At 45.4% G+C, this 17,039-nt stretch overlaps 1 protein-coding gene across 1 annotated transcript in view; it reads right to left on the bottom strand.

The window, feature by feature from the left end:
• AXIN1 (axin 1) overlaps positions 1-17,039 on the bottom strand; it is a 73,159-nt gene that overhangs the window by 25,717 nt on the left and 30,403 nt on the right. The window contains exon 2 of the mRNA XM_069870111.1: positions 4,181-4,321. Within this exon, the coding sequence (XP_069726212.1) occupies positions 4,181-4,321 (141 nt within the window). The remainder of the gene's footprint in view (positions 1-4,180; positions 4,322-17,039) is intronic.

Raw genomic sequence — 17,039 nt, 5'->3', positions numbered from 1 at the left:
ATTTTTTAGAGCATATCTACTTTTAAACTAAAACTTTCCCAAACTGTTTTTCCTTGTTTCATCACGTGATTTTCTCCAGCACCAGAAAGTTCTGTGCTTCGAGGAGCTGGGCTCTCCTTGTGGGCCTCTTCCAACTCAGGACATTTTATGACATGCAATGGGGTAAGCAAGAGTATTTCTGTCATTTACTTAACGATAATGGAATTGGTTTGCTACTGGGGAAATGTAGGAGTTTCCTGTCCTCTCAGAACCAACCTGCAAACGCCTCTGGGGAGCAGGGAGTTTTTGCTGTGGCTCTGCAGTTGGACTCTTCTAACAAAGGCTTTGCTCCTCCACAGATGGCCTCCAAACCCAACCATTAAGCCTAACAAGTTGGAAATAATCGTTGAGGATCTTTTAAGATAAAAAAAGTTGTTAAACTTGTTTAAATACAGCAGAACTCAAAGTCATTCTGGATCACTGGCTGTAGGAAAGACAGGAAACAAATCCACAGCAAAGCTGGTATTTTCTACCAATTACTCTTATCAAAGCACTCCCATCACTGAGAGACCTTTCTCACAAAAAAAGAAGCATGATGGAAAATTGCCAGGCATTTTGGCCAAAGGCCAGCCATCCAAGGAATAATATTTAATCGGTCAGTTTTTTTTAAGGAGTAAGACTGTCCTAAATTCCTTTGCTCTGAAGAACAGCCATCCTTACTCTGGGGCAGGTTTGAATGGAACGAGAGAAGAATGAGCATCTCTCAGCCCAAGCCCACCAGCTTCCCTAATGCCTGGAGGAAAGCAAAGCTCATCTCCCAACCAAGATAAGCCAGGACACGTGATAAGATCCAGAGGAAGGAGTATTGTTTGGTTGGACACAGTGCTGGGGTAGAGAGGAGACATTACCTCTTGTCTACCCATTGTAAGCTCCTGCAGAAATAAAGAGGAGAAAGATACGGCATTTCTGCATTTGAATTGGAACATCACATGGCGATTTAATGCATTTCAGCTTCTGCCTCTAAGTCTTGCTACTTAGATTTGCCTTAATTTCCCTTGAGTCTCTTGGGACACCCCACCCCACCCCACCCAGAGGCTGTCTCCTCACTTGGGAAGATCCTATGCTATCCATATGCAGGGGGGTTATCCGAGACAGCAAAAACAGTTCAGAACTTGCCACCGCAAGCCTGGGGCAGGCTCTGAGCAGTTCAAAGAGGGGAGGCAAAGTCCTAAAGCCCCGACTCACCATTGAACACCAGCAATGAGCAGCTCAGTGCCACCTAGGCCTCAGCACACTTGCTGGGCTAGGGCTCGCCAGAGCTTTTCACCGTGTCCTCTCCAGACCTTGCCTCCACATAAACCAGCTAAAACAACATAGCTGCCTTGCCGATTAGAAAAACAGGTTTCAGCAGAGAGGACCAGAGCTGTTTTGCCTACAAGGGCAGAGGAATTTGTATGACACAGGAAGACTGAAAAATAACCAGCGGAGTGCAGGCATTTAAGAGCAATGTTTTTTAAGCCACTCAAAAAGCAAACTCCTCCAACAACAGGGACTGATAACACCATCGTTATGTAAGTTCAACCCATTACAATAATATTTACCAGTGTTTGGAAAGACATCCTGTTGAAAGTTTGTCTTTTAGGCAAGCTGGTACCACAGAAACAACTTCTAAAAATACGCTGCAGAGCTGGGTGCTCCCAAAAAGCCTGTGCCTGCCTCTCTTTGCCCCAGCTCAGGAGGCCAGGGCATCGCCCAGGTCTTTGCTAGCAGCTTTGCATAGCTGAGCTGTGCATGCAGCCACATCCAAACCCCGCTTTGCCATGATCACTACAATATCAGAGCTTGGACGGGAGCTGGCGACATCTGCAATACCTCAGGGTACAAGCTACTGCATGGTGAGTTGGCCTTCTCCACTGACTTGAGCTGGCCAAGACTGGAAGAGCACACCTTGCACCAAGCCCTGCTCTCTGTGCACCTCCCTGCCTTCACGGTTTACTATTAGCACTCCTCAATTAGCCGACGTTTGCATCCTGATTGTCCAGACACATTTGCCTCTGAGGGAAGGTCAGGGAGGTTTCCACCGCGGGATCACACTCAGTTCATATGCTGCCTTGGAGCATAAGCCAAATTTCTGCATTCTTGAGCTTGACTACTGTATGTAAACAGCACACGCAGGGAAGAACTTCGTTCATCAGCAAATGAGGCTTTCATTGCCATTTTCCTCAGAGGAGGCCTAAATTCAAAGCACGGAGACATGCAAGTCTTGTCAAGCAGCAGGAGCCCCTTCTTTAACTTGCGTCTGGTTATTCTTCATTTTTGCTGCCTTGAGCAATTCTGCAGAAATTCCTTTGAAACTCAGGAGGCAGACAGGTTCAGCAACGCCATGTAAAAACTGAACAAAACCTGGAACTGGAATTTGAAAGGATGTAATGAAGAGCAAGAGCTGAAAGCAGACAGTCTTTGTAAGCCAAAGGTCAAGGCTGTATGTCCAAAATCCCAATGTGAGGATCAATCTGCATGCATCCAACTTGAGATGCTCAGAAAGAAAGATCACAGGCTTACCCGTATGATTTTTTAGATTTACTTAAAACGAGGCACTGAGATGGGGGTAGTTATTAGCAGAAGGCAATGCATGTGTCAGTGGTAATTAAAGTCCTAGAAGCAGCCTACGGTGGGCATAGAAAGGATAAAACACCTAAAGGAAAAAGGAGCAAAGAAGAAAGAATGCATAGGATGGTCAAACAGAAATTTTTCTGGCAGTGAAAGAAATAAATTATGGCTACTGAAATAAAAATTAGGAGGGAGAAGGATTCTGGCATGACTGATCACAGCTTATTGCAGGTGTAACCATCGGTGCAGCCCCACCAGCGGAAAAGGAAGTGCTAAAAGCTAATTAACTCTGAAGAGTTCTTACATCTGCTTCTCCTGATAACAAGAAGTTACACGACCCCTGCCAGCCTCAGAGTACTCCTCCACATAAACTGATGAATATGAAGAGTCACAGAAGGATGTGGCAAAGCAGCTGGATTTGTATCAATGGAGCCGTTAATTAGTGGCCCTCTGCAGCTTTGTGTCCTGGGGGATCCTCCGCCTCCCACGCTCCTTGGACCAAGGGCTGCCTCTCCAGTTTGCAACAGGCCGTGGATGCAGTCTGAGGTGGTGGCAGCAGGCAGAGAGGACTCAATAACCACTCCCAGGAGGCTCCAAGCCCCTGTGGAGCCACAGACAAGGATGCTGCTGGCTTGCACTGAGCCACCCCACATGTTGCACTTCCACCAGTTCGCTGCATTAGCAGAGAGCAGGTGGGGAACTGTTGCATTAACAGCATCCGTGACACAGGCTGGAAAGTTTCTCCAACAAGGTCTGACAGCTCCTGACATTCACAGTGACTCTAAATGAGCCTCTTGGGGGACTTTGTGTTTACAGCACTGCTGTTAATAAAACCTTCTCCTAATTCTGTAAACGTGTCATCTTTTGCCTGATGAATCAAAGGCTTTCTGCTCTACAGAAAGACACTTTGCATTTGCACTACTAAAACACAGACCAAATATTGAATATTTTCCCCCAAATCCTTTTTTTCCATCACCGAGATGCAGTCACAACAAAATCTCATAACTCCTTTTTTCTCCCTTTGCGGACCATCTTTATGGAAGGTGGTGGGTGAGACATAGGGCACCATCATGAAAGTAGGAAAAAGAAAAAAGCAAAACACATTTGGTGAGGGCTTAACGGTACAAGCTGTGTTCAAGGGCAGCAGTCACCAGACACAAACTAGAACTGGTCAGTCACCAATCCTTCTGAAGAGCAGTTGCAGACTGCACACAGTTTAGGAGCAAAACAGCTCAAGAGGAGAAGTACACACGTAAGTAGAAAGCTCTGCCTGACATTCAGAAGATACTATACCTCAATCGCTTACTACAAACCTATCCAACATTTCCAATGCTTCCTGCACCTGGGAAGAACCATTGCAGGAACTCCAACTGAGCAGCATCTATTTTAGTTAGACTCAAAGCATTTTAGGTGGCAAATGTTCCCAAGACTGACAAGTAGCCTTCACAGTGACCAAACAACAAGTGAGAAAGACCATGACGTTGGTCTATCAGATATTCCATCCCCAGACCAACACAACAGCAGCACCACTGCTAAAGAGACAAACACGCCACTGTCCCACTTCTGATCCCACCAGGCTGGAGTTACTTACACGCTGCTGTCTGTCAGTGACATCGTATCGGCATCACTGGACATGCTCTGCTGCTCGCTGTCATTGGCACTGGTCGCTGGTGCCAAAGCATAGCCCGTGTTGACATAGTAAGGGTTAACAGGCTCTCTCCATGACCCATGCCTGCAAGAAAAATGAGAGAGACAGATTAGAAGGACACAACCTTGACCACACTCTGCATCGCTGGGCAGGAGGACTCCGCTTGGAGCCCCAGCACTGGTGACACTCTACAGACTAAGCTGCATTCGTATTAAGATGCATTGACAGAAACAAGAACAATTTGATTCATAACTGGAAGCAAAATGGAGTAATGATAACGATACAAATAGAGTTGAAGAAGAGAGGGAACAAGCCTACATGGAAGAAGTCCAATTCCCATCAGGATTTATGGTATCAATCACCTAACTGCTTAGCATTGCTGTTCTATGAATGAGGCAGGACATCTAAACACACATTCTAGATAAGGAGACAGCATTTTTATCAGTCAGATCAAGCTTCTTTCTACTCTTCCACCATGAAGGATGTGCAGCACGGCTCACCTATTCTATGCTTGCTTTTATATCCCTCTCTACCCCAACATGTTTGCCAAGAGAAGGAGGCAAAGCAAAAAGTGGCTGCTCCTTACAAAGCCAACCTCAAATGTCACACTTGGGAACAACAAATGCTTGCAAATTCTACCAGGAAGCACTATCTAATCACACCGGCTTTTCCGATGAACAATCTGGCTATGGATCTGTGAAGGCTACTTTGCACACAACCACATGCCTTGTCCCGCAGACGGGTTATTCAAGTACACGTGCAAGCAGGCCAACCTCCTTCTCTTTAACAAAATGGTAGAAGAGAGAGTGACTACATCAGCTACTTGGGAAGCGAGTTCCTTGCTCAGGAAGAGAGCTGCATTAACAGCGAAGCAGCCTGTGAAACAAGCAGGCAGGAGCTTCTTCACACCAACCGTCGCTGCCAAAGCAGAGCTACTGCTGCGACCGTGCCTCCAGCTCGATACACCGCAGGACAGTCAAGCCACATGGGCATCTTCTTGTCCCTGCAAGTCATTTCGCTGTCTGCCAGAAGGAGGAACAAGCTGAAACATTCCCACCAACACAACATTATTTAAGCCCGCAATACCCCTCGGCATGAAGAACTGTTTGTAAGACATCTTAAATGAACTCCTGGGTTTTCCAAGCGCTGCTACCAGTTCTGAAAAAACAGAGTCCTGTTTTAATTCAGATGATGAAGCTCATCAGCATGACCTTTTATTTAGTAACTCAGTAACCAGCACCTAGTTGATGTGGTTTGTAATGAGCCTTGAGCAAACACCTCCAAGGAGGTCACACCACGCAATTTGCGCTTCCCAGTTCGGATGTGAAAAGGTTTTGTGGCTGTACTGCAGTGGTCAAAGTCCTACAGCCAACAGAAAGCAGTCCCTGCCCTGATGAGTTTACACTGAGATAACACAAGGAAATCCACGAGAAGCACACAGATAGAAGGACCAGATGAGAGGAAGACACCAGCAAAGGGAAAAGCTGGCAGTTTCTCTGTATTTGTGCAGTATAAATGCAGGACAGCCCCTACATGAACTGCAACCAGCAGGAACCCATTTAACGGTGAGGTTTTCAGAATGATTTATGTGTAATCGGGTACTCGGTGTGTGAGGATGGACGCATTACCGAAGTATTTTAAACCCCAAATTTGACAGGGTGATAGACCTCAAGTAGCACACCACTCACAGAGCCCCCAGTCACCCTGCTTGTCTGCTCCTAGACACAGAACCAACCAATATTCCCTGGAATACAGTGGGCCACGAACATTCATTGGTCACTAGAACAATCACATCATTTTGCAGAATCACAGGATGGTTTCGGTTGGTAAAGACCTCTAAGATCATCGAGTCCAACCATCAATCCAGCCCTGCTAAGTTCGCCACTAGATCACGTGCCTAAGTACAACATCTACTTGTCTTTAAAACAATTCCTGGGATGGGGACTCAACCACCTCCCTGGGCAGCCTCTTCCAATGCTTGACAACCCTTTCAGTTAAGAAATTCCTCCTAATATCCAACCTAAGTCTCCCCTGGTCCACCTTGAGGCCATTTCCCCTTGTCCTGTCACTGGCTACCAGGCAGAAGAGACCAACCCCCACCTCGCTACAGCCTCCTTTTAGGTAGTTGTGGAAAAGAATAAGGTCTCCCCTCAAGTCTCCTTTTCTCCATGCTAAATAATGCCAGGTCCCCAGGTCCTCATAAGGCTTGTACTCTAAACCCTTCACCAGCTCTGTTGCCCTTCTCATGTCCTTCTTGTAGTGAGGGGCCCAAAACTGAACACAGGATTTGATTACTTAGGTCCACTATGAGGTCAGTTGGAAAGAAACTACTCTCCTATTCTCATGAAGAGAAAAGCAATATTTTACTTGCCACAAACCAACACAACACCAAGCTGTTTCTCCTTGGAGGACGAAGCTCAGTGTATTTGCAGAGTCCTGGAAAGAGCAGCCAAAATGGAGCTGGCTGAAGATTTTCATGGCTGCTTGAGGCCAAGACCGTCATGTGGGGTTTCTCCATGCTCAGGTCCAGCACAGAACTGGTTGGGTACGAATGCTTAGGGGCAACTTGAGATGACGAGTTATCATGGATGTCTTCTAGCACATAAACTCTCTGACTGTCACTAGCAATGTGCACCAGAGCAACCGTACGTCTATATTCTATCAGACTGCACAACAGTTTTCTAGGGCAAATATTTAAGGCTGGAAATAATTTGAACAAGTTTACCCTAAAAAATAAGGTATAATAAGCGAAACCCTTACCAGCCCCCCTTCACCAGTCCTCTCCGTGCATAACGGTCAGTTCTGAACATTACAGGAGCGCTGTGCAGTGCAACTCTCCTGTCAAATCCAATATGACAGTTGTGTGATGGAGGCTGATACAACCTCTTAAATTGAGGCAGGAATGATGGCTAGCTCAGACCTTCCCTGAGGGCAAAGACAAGGCAGTTTTTTGGATAACCCAATTAAAATATAGCACCAACTTCTAGTGGAACTTCTGCTGGGACTCTCTGGAAGTGGCATGGATTATTCTAGCAGTATATTAAGAAAGCAATATAATATATCGAACAAAATGCACAGATCAATCAACTTCTCCTTTGTGCTTGCTGATATAAAGACAGATGGGAAAAAATTCTTTACTGAAAGTGGTGAAGCTGCCCAGGGCAGTGGTGGAGTCTTCACCCCTGGAGGGGTTCAAAAAACATGTAGCCATGGCACTTTGGGACACAGTTTAGCAGGCATCTTGGTGTTGTGTTGATAGTTGAACTGGATGATCTCCTAGAATTCCAACCTTAATGATTCTATAAGAAACCATGGGGTATAAATCTGAGATGGCTGAAGGAACCAAGAGTGAGCAGAGAGGTGCTGGGTAGTCCCTTGTCCCTCTGAAGGTGTCAGGATGGACAGGCTCTCCTGCAGCCCAGCCCTGTGCGGTTCTGGGCTTCCCACTGAGGATGTAGGCAAGAGTCTGGTCACAACTGTTGTGCTTAGCTAAAATTACACACTTAAGCATGTATACAGCAGGGATTACTTCCATTTTAGCACTGCCTCGAATACATCAATGCAAATGTAAACTTTCAGTAAGCGTAAGTAGATGGAAAGGGTGTAGGATTTCAAAGCAATCATAACAGGTTACATTACTTTTGAGGAATCCATCTGTATTCAATCCTTCTCCTAATGCTCCCTCTCCCTGACAACTCTCTTCAGCTGGCTCATATCACTATTTGAATGTTTTGTGCCGTGCCTCTGAAGAACGCTTTCAACATCTATTAGGAGGAAGACATTAAAGGAACGTGGAGTCTAACAAAAAAAATTGGTCACTTCTGATCTGGGAGGGGAGGCTGCTTTAAAAGGGATACAGGCACACTCAGAGCGATTTGAAATGTCAGCTAAAACCCTCGTATAGTGAGCTCTGTGTGCTGATAAGGGCGATAAAAGGAAAGGTGAGCATTTAAAGTTAAACTTCACAAAAATTCCTGCCGACTTCCGTATTTCTTCTCCTTTGAGACAGAAAGAGCAATGGACGGTTTTGAAACGAACACAGAACATTTCACACATCGCAGAAATAAAGCTGCACGTCTCTTCTGCAGCTCTCAGTTGCTCAACCCTCAAAATAATCACATAGGGAACAATTATAATAGAGATCACAGCGACCCAAGTAAGTCAACGTGACCAGCTGCCTTCTCATTGCATAGAGCCCTCCACGGATCACTGTCAATTTTAGGAATGCTGACAAGGGCCAAAACTGGCAGAGAAAAACCAGCGAGCACCTCCTTAGGGCTTCCTTCTACCTTATTCTGCATGTTGTCTTGGCTGCATCCCATCTTCAACCTCCCACTCCTTCAATTAAGACAAGCACTCAGCACTCTGAACATCAGCACGGTCAGATCTTGGAGCTGCAACCTAAGTGAGAACAGAGGTAAGGTCCTGTTGGGTCCACTTGCCCTAGCTGGAGCTCCCACTGCATAGTGAGTCCCTAAAGGCATCGTTCTCCTTCCAGTTTGGGATCTCCAGGCTCCTTCACGCAGCTCCCCACTGATGGCTACTTCAATTTTAAATTAAAGACACAAAGTCCTCAAGTTTTGTCAAACATGTTACTCTTTGCAAAAAGAGAATGCTCTGGGGAAGCTTTGCATCACCTTCAGAATCCACAGCAGGAGAAAGATCTCACAGATCCTGCCTGCACAGCCAAATCACATGGTACCCTCTTTGGTTCTCAATACTTATGTACCTCCTTCACAGATGTTCTTCATCAAGCATGGAAAAAAAAACCTAAGGCAAGGAGGAAACTTCCTTGGAGATTAAAGACCTGTAGACACCTAATTTCTGTAGAATTTAAATTTTCACTGGAGGGAATAAGTTGCACAATGCTCCACTGGCAGGTCTGAGAGACATGGTCTTCCCAAGTTTGCTAGCAGTTCCAGTGTGGCTGGAGCAGCTCCCAGTCTAACAAGGAAGCTGATCAGGTCCATCAGGTTTCATTGCTACCATCCTCTCCAGCTCTAGTACTGAATTTTTATGACACTGACATTTTCTGGGAGAAAATTTTTATTCAAAAGAACAGAAGTCATGATAAAACTGAGACAGGCTAGCAGTCTCCCCTTGAAAGGGTCCCTCACCTGCCTGACCCTGAGATAAGTGCATCTCTAAACTCCCTGGTGGCATGGTGAGACACCTCCAAACCACTGCACTCTCAAGGAAGCAGCAGTTTGAGACACTAGATTACTAAACCTGAGAGAGAAAGACTCCTGAAGCTGATGACCACAAAACCCCAACACACCGTGCTTACGTTCCCCCTCAACAGCATTTTTAGAAGACTTCCTCCCATGACATATTCCAAACCTTTGGTCACCATGGTTTGGCAGCTCGGTTTTAACATGGAGAAATCCCACCTTCTAGAACAGCTAGAGCCATGAGGCTGCTGATAATCACCCAAACTTCATAACTTGCCTTGGAAAGCTCTGAGCTGCAAGAGATGTGAGGATGTTGGCAAATCCCAAGAAAGGACACCCCAAAATGGGCTCTGCGGAAACTCAAGCTCTCTCACCACAGCTGATGGCAGGTCAAGCAGCTGTGATACCCTCCCCCCCGCACAGCAGCGAGGAGCCTCATGGCAGGACATGATTCCTCCTCTTCTCTTTTGGTAGGTGGGTTTTGAGCTGAGGGATGGTGCCCATAGACCACAGGCCAGGGTTGCAACTCAGCGAGATCCCACTACTGACCCTGTGCCTTCTCACCCTGCTTTTTCACACCAACTTCTGACAACTTAGTTTAAAACTCTCTAGTGCTGTGTTTCTAAAGATGACCATTTCCAGAACTTTATTTGCAGGGGGAACGGGGGAACCAGGAATAAGCCCTACACTTATTTGGTGTCTCTGGTATTTTCTCTTTGTGATGAGGAGGGCACAGTCTAATACTCAGACATCCTTCCAGCTCATTACTGTAATGTCTCCCATTTATTCAGTGTGAAAAAACTAAGTTTTCCATTTAAAAAGTTACGCCCTTCCACCCAAGATAATAAAAAGCTTTCACAATGACAGTTCACTGAGTTTCTGGCTGGCCAGGCACAATCTGAGCTCTCTTACTTCCCATACACATCCACCAACAAGCGTGTGACTGTCACATCCTTCATGCACAATACCACATTTCATTATCACAACCAGTCAATCAGGCTAAAAGGTGCATGTTAGCTTACACCGTATGAGCCGAAGCAAATCCCCTCAGCATATTTAAACAGCACATTCTGACACTAATGTCTGAGCAGCTGGGTCACCTTTAAACAAGAGGCTGGAACATCATCCACCAAGAAGTCTGACTTACAGGACTACATTATTTCACCACCTGAACAGAAAAATCCCTGTTTCCAATCCACGGCCCTAACAACCATCAGAGAAGTCACACCATCCTGGGTATAAAACTATTAGAAACGTCCTAAAGCACTCCCAGTGTTCTCCAACACATCATCATCGGTATCTTCTGGAGCCAAGAACAAAACATCTATGAATACGTAAAGCTGAAAATCTTTACTGCTCACTGGATTTAACCTGCACTAAAGACACAAAGTCTGCTCAAGAGGTTAGAATTGGGAATTTAGCTGATAATTTGATTGCAAATCCTCAGGGTTGCTCCACTTAAAACTCTTCCCAATTACTGCGTGTACTCAGACACTGCTGTGCATCTCAACTTTATCACTGCCAATGTCAAGCTAGTCACATGTGTTCTAGGCAAGGGCAGCTTCTTCAAAGATCACATCAATTGTGGACAAGTTAATCTGTTCTTTGAGCTCTCCAGATGGCTCTTGCCAAGAAAGTTCACTTCTAGCCCTGCAGCCGGCGAGCACAGTGGCCCCAGCGCTCTGCAGAGCATTCAAAGGAACCAGATCAAAGTTGTGTCTTACGAAAAAATGAAATCTGAAGTTTGAAAAGCAACAGCAGCCTGTCACTTGTACGCTTAAAGACGCCTTCTGCATGCTCCAGCTATCAGGGAATTTATGATTATAGTCTGGCTTTTAAAAGCTGATGAAAAAAACGACGCTCTTTAGCGCTCCTTGCCTTTGCAAATCTGTATCTTCTTCCGTGCTTATTCATCCTCCTACGCTGGAGGAAGAAGAGAAATAAATAAAAACTCAACCAAAAGTACAGATAAGGGCTCCTCTTCTCTTTTATTCTAAGGCATTCAATTCCATTTTAGGAGTACACAGAGATTATTTTATGGGGAGCTTCAGTAATTATTGTAAAGCGTTAAAGTACAGTTACTCAAGATCTACCAGTCTGAGTTCCCAAGTTCTCTTCTGCGTTTACCAAGGTCACACTATTTCTCTGGCAGGACTAAGGTACAGGCATTAATTGAAACCAATTATTTGGATCACACGATACAGGTGAGAAAAGCGATTTAGACTTTGTCAGAATCTAGGAAGCAAGCTGAAATACAGGAAATAAATTGTTTGCCTTAGGAGGCAAATAAAGACTACATGGGCTAAATATTGCGGTTACATTGCACTGTCGCCACCTTGACCTTCCTAAGAAAGGCTTTCAGACAACAGGATGGAACCACTGTGTTCCAAGGAAACCACAGAACAAGCCCCTAAAGATTTCATCTGCCTGTGCATCTCCAAACACACTCCTCCTTCCCAACAGAGGTGAGGCTGAGCTCATCCATCACCCCAGAGTAATTCTGTATTTTGTCTGCTAGTTACAGATTTAAAATAAAAATGGTAAAAATCCAGTTTTCATAGAATCGTGGAATATCCTGAGTTGGAAGAGACCCACAAGGATGATCAAGTCCAACTCCTGTCCCCGCATAGGAAAACCCCAACATTTACACCATGAACAACACACAACAGAGTCCTTTCTAAAAACAAAGCACGTCTTCCCTGGAATAAGACCAAAAACCTCATCTATTTAAGAGCTTAATGCACCAAAAATGGATTAAAATAAAAGAAAATATGGGCAACACAATGTCTACACATCAATTAACAGGGCACTTGGATCACCTACCTGAAATAAAGTGTCTGCTTAGATTCATTTCACATCAGTCTGAATTTATTCCATAAGATTTTTTTTTGGTGGTTTTTGGTTTTTTTTGAAAGGTTGAGACTAAATTGGGACATTTTCTATAAAATATACAGATATTTGACTGCATTGGTTGTGACTGGACAAGAGCCTTAATACTTTGGAGCAGCCTGGCTCCATCAGTCATCCAAAAGCCTTTGCAGTGACTTAAGAAGCTACAAAACCAGGGCAAACCCAGCAGAGAATCACAGAATCACAGAATAGTTTGCGTTGGAAGGGACCTCAAAGATCATCTAGTTCCAACCCCTCCTCCCATTAGGTCAGGCTGCCCAAGGCCCCATCCAACCTGGCCTTGAACACCTCCAGGGGTGGGGCAGCCACGACTTCCCTGGGCAACCTGTTCCAGGGCCTCCCCACTCTCAAAGTGAAGAAATTCTTCCTCGTGTCTAGTCTAAATCTGCCCCTCTCCAGTTTATACCCATTGCCCCTTGTCCTATCACTCCAAGCCTTTGTGAACAGTCCCTCCCCAGCTTTCCTGTAGCCCCTTCAGGTACTGCAAGGTTGTTCTACGGTCTCCTCAGAGCCTATTCTTCTCCAGGCTGAACAAGCCCAACTCTCTAAGCCTGTCCTCATATGGGAGGTGCTCGACCCCTCAGATCATCCTTGTAGCCTCCTCTGGACCTGTTCCAACAGCTCCATCTCCTTCTTACGCTGAGGATTCCAGAACTGGACACAATACTCCAGATGAGGTCTCACAAGAGAGGAAGAATCCCCTCCTTTGACCTAACCCTCCTATACCTCCAGAACACAGACAGGACAATAGGCACAAGGTGGGATGTCAGAAAAGAAGCACGAATGCACTTCTAGATCGTGGTTTGCATTGAAATAAATACAAAACTTTTCCAATCCCAGGACCTGCCTATGTGAGCCTTGCAGCGTGCCCAAAAGCTGGGGTTCCCATCCCCAAAACAGGGGATGCCATGCTCCAGCACGCTCCCTTTGTGCTCCTGATGCCTAAGGGTTTGCGTGGAAAAAATCCCCCCCAAACAAGTGGGACCCCAGTCCTCTACCCCCATTCTTTTGACCTTCCCAACAAGGGAAGCCAGCACCCATCCCTCCCTGCCTGCAGCCCAGGATGCTGCTCCCTCCACAGATGTAACAAGCAGCTGAAAGCATCTCCAGGCTTCCCAGCCGCGGGCTGGCCGCGCAGACACCCACGCACCACGGCTTCCAGCCCAGAGCATCCCCCTCGCCTGCACCGCGAGAGCCTTCGTGAAACAAATTACTTCCAAATGCCTGCCTTCAAGGCGCAGGGAGAGAGGGAAGCCCAGGTTTATACCCGGCTCTGCTCATAACCGAAAGAAGGCAGCAGCTCCGCTTAAAAACACCACTGCCTGCAAACTACCAAATTAATCCTGGAATTTCAACAGCTTTTCTTCATTATTTTTTCTCTCAACCAAACCACAAATTTACTTAATGACTAAACCAGGCAAACGAGTGCTTTGTTTTCCAGACAGCGGGAACCCTTCTAACGGGATCCAGGTTTGCAGAAAACACGTTTACCTAACGTCGGGAGAGGGTTCATTTCCAAGATGTGCTTGATGCTTTTTTGAACTTCTCCAAACCCAGCAGCATTGTGGTCGGGGTATCTCCGAGTCCCGAGCCCGAGGAGAGGCACTGAGCGGGGTGAGGAGGAATACAATAAGAACACTGTGTTCCAGGAATGATTGAATAAAGGCAAGAGCATGCTTTTGGCTAGCAGGATCAGCGCTGTAACTCCGTCTGCCGCTTTTCTTCTCTGAAGCGACACTGCTTGTCCGTGCTTCTCTGAAATGGAAAGTATTTCCTCTTGCCTGCTCGTTCCAGGCAGAACCAGGGATTCTCCAGTGCCACAACTTGCCTTTGCCAAAATTTCTGCTCAACAAAAAAAGGCTTACAAGAAAGAAACTACAAACAGATTTCTCCGCAAGCTCAGTAGCTTCAGACCAGGGCCTGTAAGATGAGTACATTTTTGGATGGGAACAAAGCACCCAGTTTTGCCTCCAGAGAATACCCTCCTTCCTATGTACCTGCGGAGCACCTGGAGCGTTCAAGAACTTGGGATGGGACAGGGACACCTACATGTTCTTGGCTCAGTCCTTCCTCAGAGCACTGAAGCTTTTCAGGAGGGCATATACCTCAGCACTGCAATCCGCTGTCTGTACTGCTTTCAGTGATAAATATCCCAGTACTTACATCGCAACAGTGGCGGTGCTGATGGCTGAAAAGAAGGGGAAGATACATAGCTCAAGGCGGTTCCATTTGATAAAGACTGGTCACAGCTTTGACATTAAACTGCTTGCTTCTACCACTGGGCCATGTCATGTAGGCTGAGCTCCATGACTGCTTCACTCAAATCCTCATCGAAACAACAGAATGAAACTCAATACTCATTACCAATTTATTGCCAACAGACTCGGTGTTTTAACGGAATTACAAATCCCAGTGGCAGAAAAAAACAGTTGATGTAGTATTTTGAACACCTCGGTGCCTCAAAACCACCCAGGCTTGTTCCCAAAGACCTTTGAGGAAGCTCTACTAATGATGAGGTGTATAGGATTACTGAGGGACCCCAAGCAATAATCCTGCACGAATAAAGACTTCCTTTCACTGAATAAGGTCTGCCACACCAAAGCACATGAAACAAAAAGGTCTGCCTCCAAGCACAGTCACTCGCTGGTGTCTTAACTCCTACAGAAAGGATACAAGAAACTTCTCCAATTGAACAAGGACCTTTGAGGTGACCGAACTCCGACCTCAGCTGGTAACAAAACCAAAAACACAGAGGGCTGGCAAGACCTGGCAGAGATAAAGCTGAGAGTCAGTATTTAATAGTGCTCCCAGAGGGGAGATTCAGCTGATTAGAAACATCCTAATCTTCTCTCTCCGTGTATATTAAAGGTCAAGAAGTAGGATCAGATATTGGCAGCACATGAAAAAACAACTCAGTAGAGCAAAAGACCTTCACAAAGACGTTTCATACCTTCACATTAAAATTTCCTGCAAAGCCTTATTTAACTTTACTTCTGTCTAGGGAACAGATTTGAGCTAAAAGTCAAGAGACCATTAGATTAGGACAGAAAAGAAGAACACCACAACCCTACCCCCCATCCCAAAAACTTCTGCCTCCAATCAGTACTTCATAACGAGCAGGAGTTCACAAGCATCAGTTGACTGCAAACATGACAGATAAGTGGGTCTCAGAAGTACAGCAGCCCAACACAGAGCTTCTCTAGCAGTTCTCTGGAGTCGCACAAGCTCCCCAAAAGGGGTCATTAAAGGATACTTGTTGGATCACATTAACAAACAGCAGCCTGTATCAACAACAAAATACTGGCAAGCTGAAAAAAAGCTGTTGAACTTGCTCTAGGATTTTCTGCTCAGCTCTGAAGAGACGTTGGCATCACAATAAATCTATAAGTCATAACTCATTCTCCTGGTCTCTGCTGGGAGCCTGTAATCTCACATTGCCTTCTTACCTCAGGCTGACCTGGCTGATATAACGCAGCGGTTGGGACAGGATGAGGGTGTCCTTCTGCCAATATCCTTCAGAGCTTGACAGCAATGACAAATCCCCATAAGAACCACAATAACAACAACCAGAATGAATGAACCACACAGAAACTGTTTATAAGGGAGACAGATGCTGTGAAAAAGGATTCTGGCTCTTCTAGATCCTTTTTTCCACTTCTAAGAATCAAACAGCAAATTACTCACTGCTGTCCCCACAAAATAGGTGTGCAGAGTGAGGTTAGTCTTGCAAAGGTGCTACAGTGAGTCTTCCTTATAAAAAAGTAACTTTTCCTCAAGTTGTGTGGAATGAAGAAGATAGCTGTGTTGAAGCCACATGAAGCTACCTTTAAAAATTATCAAGGAAATCAGTGGGTTCAGATTCCAGTTTCTTGTGGCTATACTTTTATAAACAGTTCTAAATTCAGTGGCTGACTGGCCAACCAAGAGCACAGAATTCAGCAGTAAGAAAGAAGGAGATCAGCACCTGAAGCCAGCACAGGTCGGTTAGCACGTGTACGTCGTACACCTTAGCCATAAGTAGAAGAATCCCTCTGGGCACGCTCTGCTCCTGAAGGTGACAATATCTCCAGAGGCATTCACTAAATAGTTCAAGGTGCAAGAACCAGCTCAACTCATTTAAATGGATATTAAAATGTAGTGAAAACCAGCTAAAGGAGGCAGAGGAAGGAAAAAAAAATATAAGGAACTGCTTACAGACAATTCCAGCCCAGAGGGGAGATGAAATACCTTCGACTTCAGTGTGAGAGCATTAGGGCAGCCGTTGGGAGGCTCTATCCTGTTACTGTGTTCACTGCTGCTCAGGGAGGTTCTGTGCTTGTTTTTTCTCCATGCACTTTACAGCAAGAGAAGATTGACTCCAAGAATTGTGCTGGGGTTTGGTGCTAGTTTTGCCTTGCATTAGAAGAGGCAGATATATGGGCTTTTACCTTTATTACACAAATTCCACAGTATCTTTTCATCTGGTATGCATTATTGCCGGGATATATATGAAGTACCATGCCTTTTTAAAGTGCTGTAAAAGAGCTATTTGAACTCTCGTTCCATTCCTACATATCTTCATACAATTAAAAACAGTTGACTGTTCCATTTAGGAAAAATAAGTGACAATGCAAGCAAAGTGCCTTTTGTTCTAAATAAATTAGCCACTTTGTCTTGTTTACCTCGATTTCTTAATGACAGAAGCCCAGGTGATCAAACTCTTCCTGCTCCCGTCAATCTCT

This window comes from Phaenicophaeus curvirostris, chromosome 16 (genome assembly GCF_032191515.1).
Source record: "Phaenicophaeus curvirostris isolate KB17595 chromosome 16, BPBGC_Pcur_1.0, whole genome shotgun sequence".
Classification (NCBI taxonomy): Eukaryota; Metazoa; Chordata; class Aves; order Cuculiformes; family Cuculidae; genus Phaenicophaeus; species Phaenicophaeus curvirostris.
Note: the sequence above shows the minus strand (reverse complement) of the source record. Positions and strands in the feature narration are given on the sequence as shown.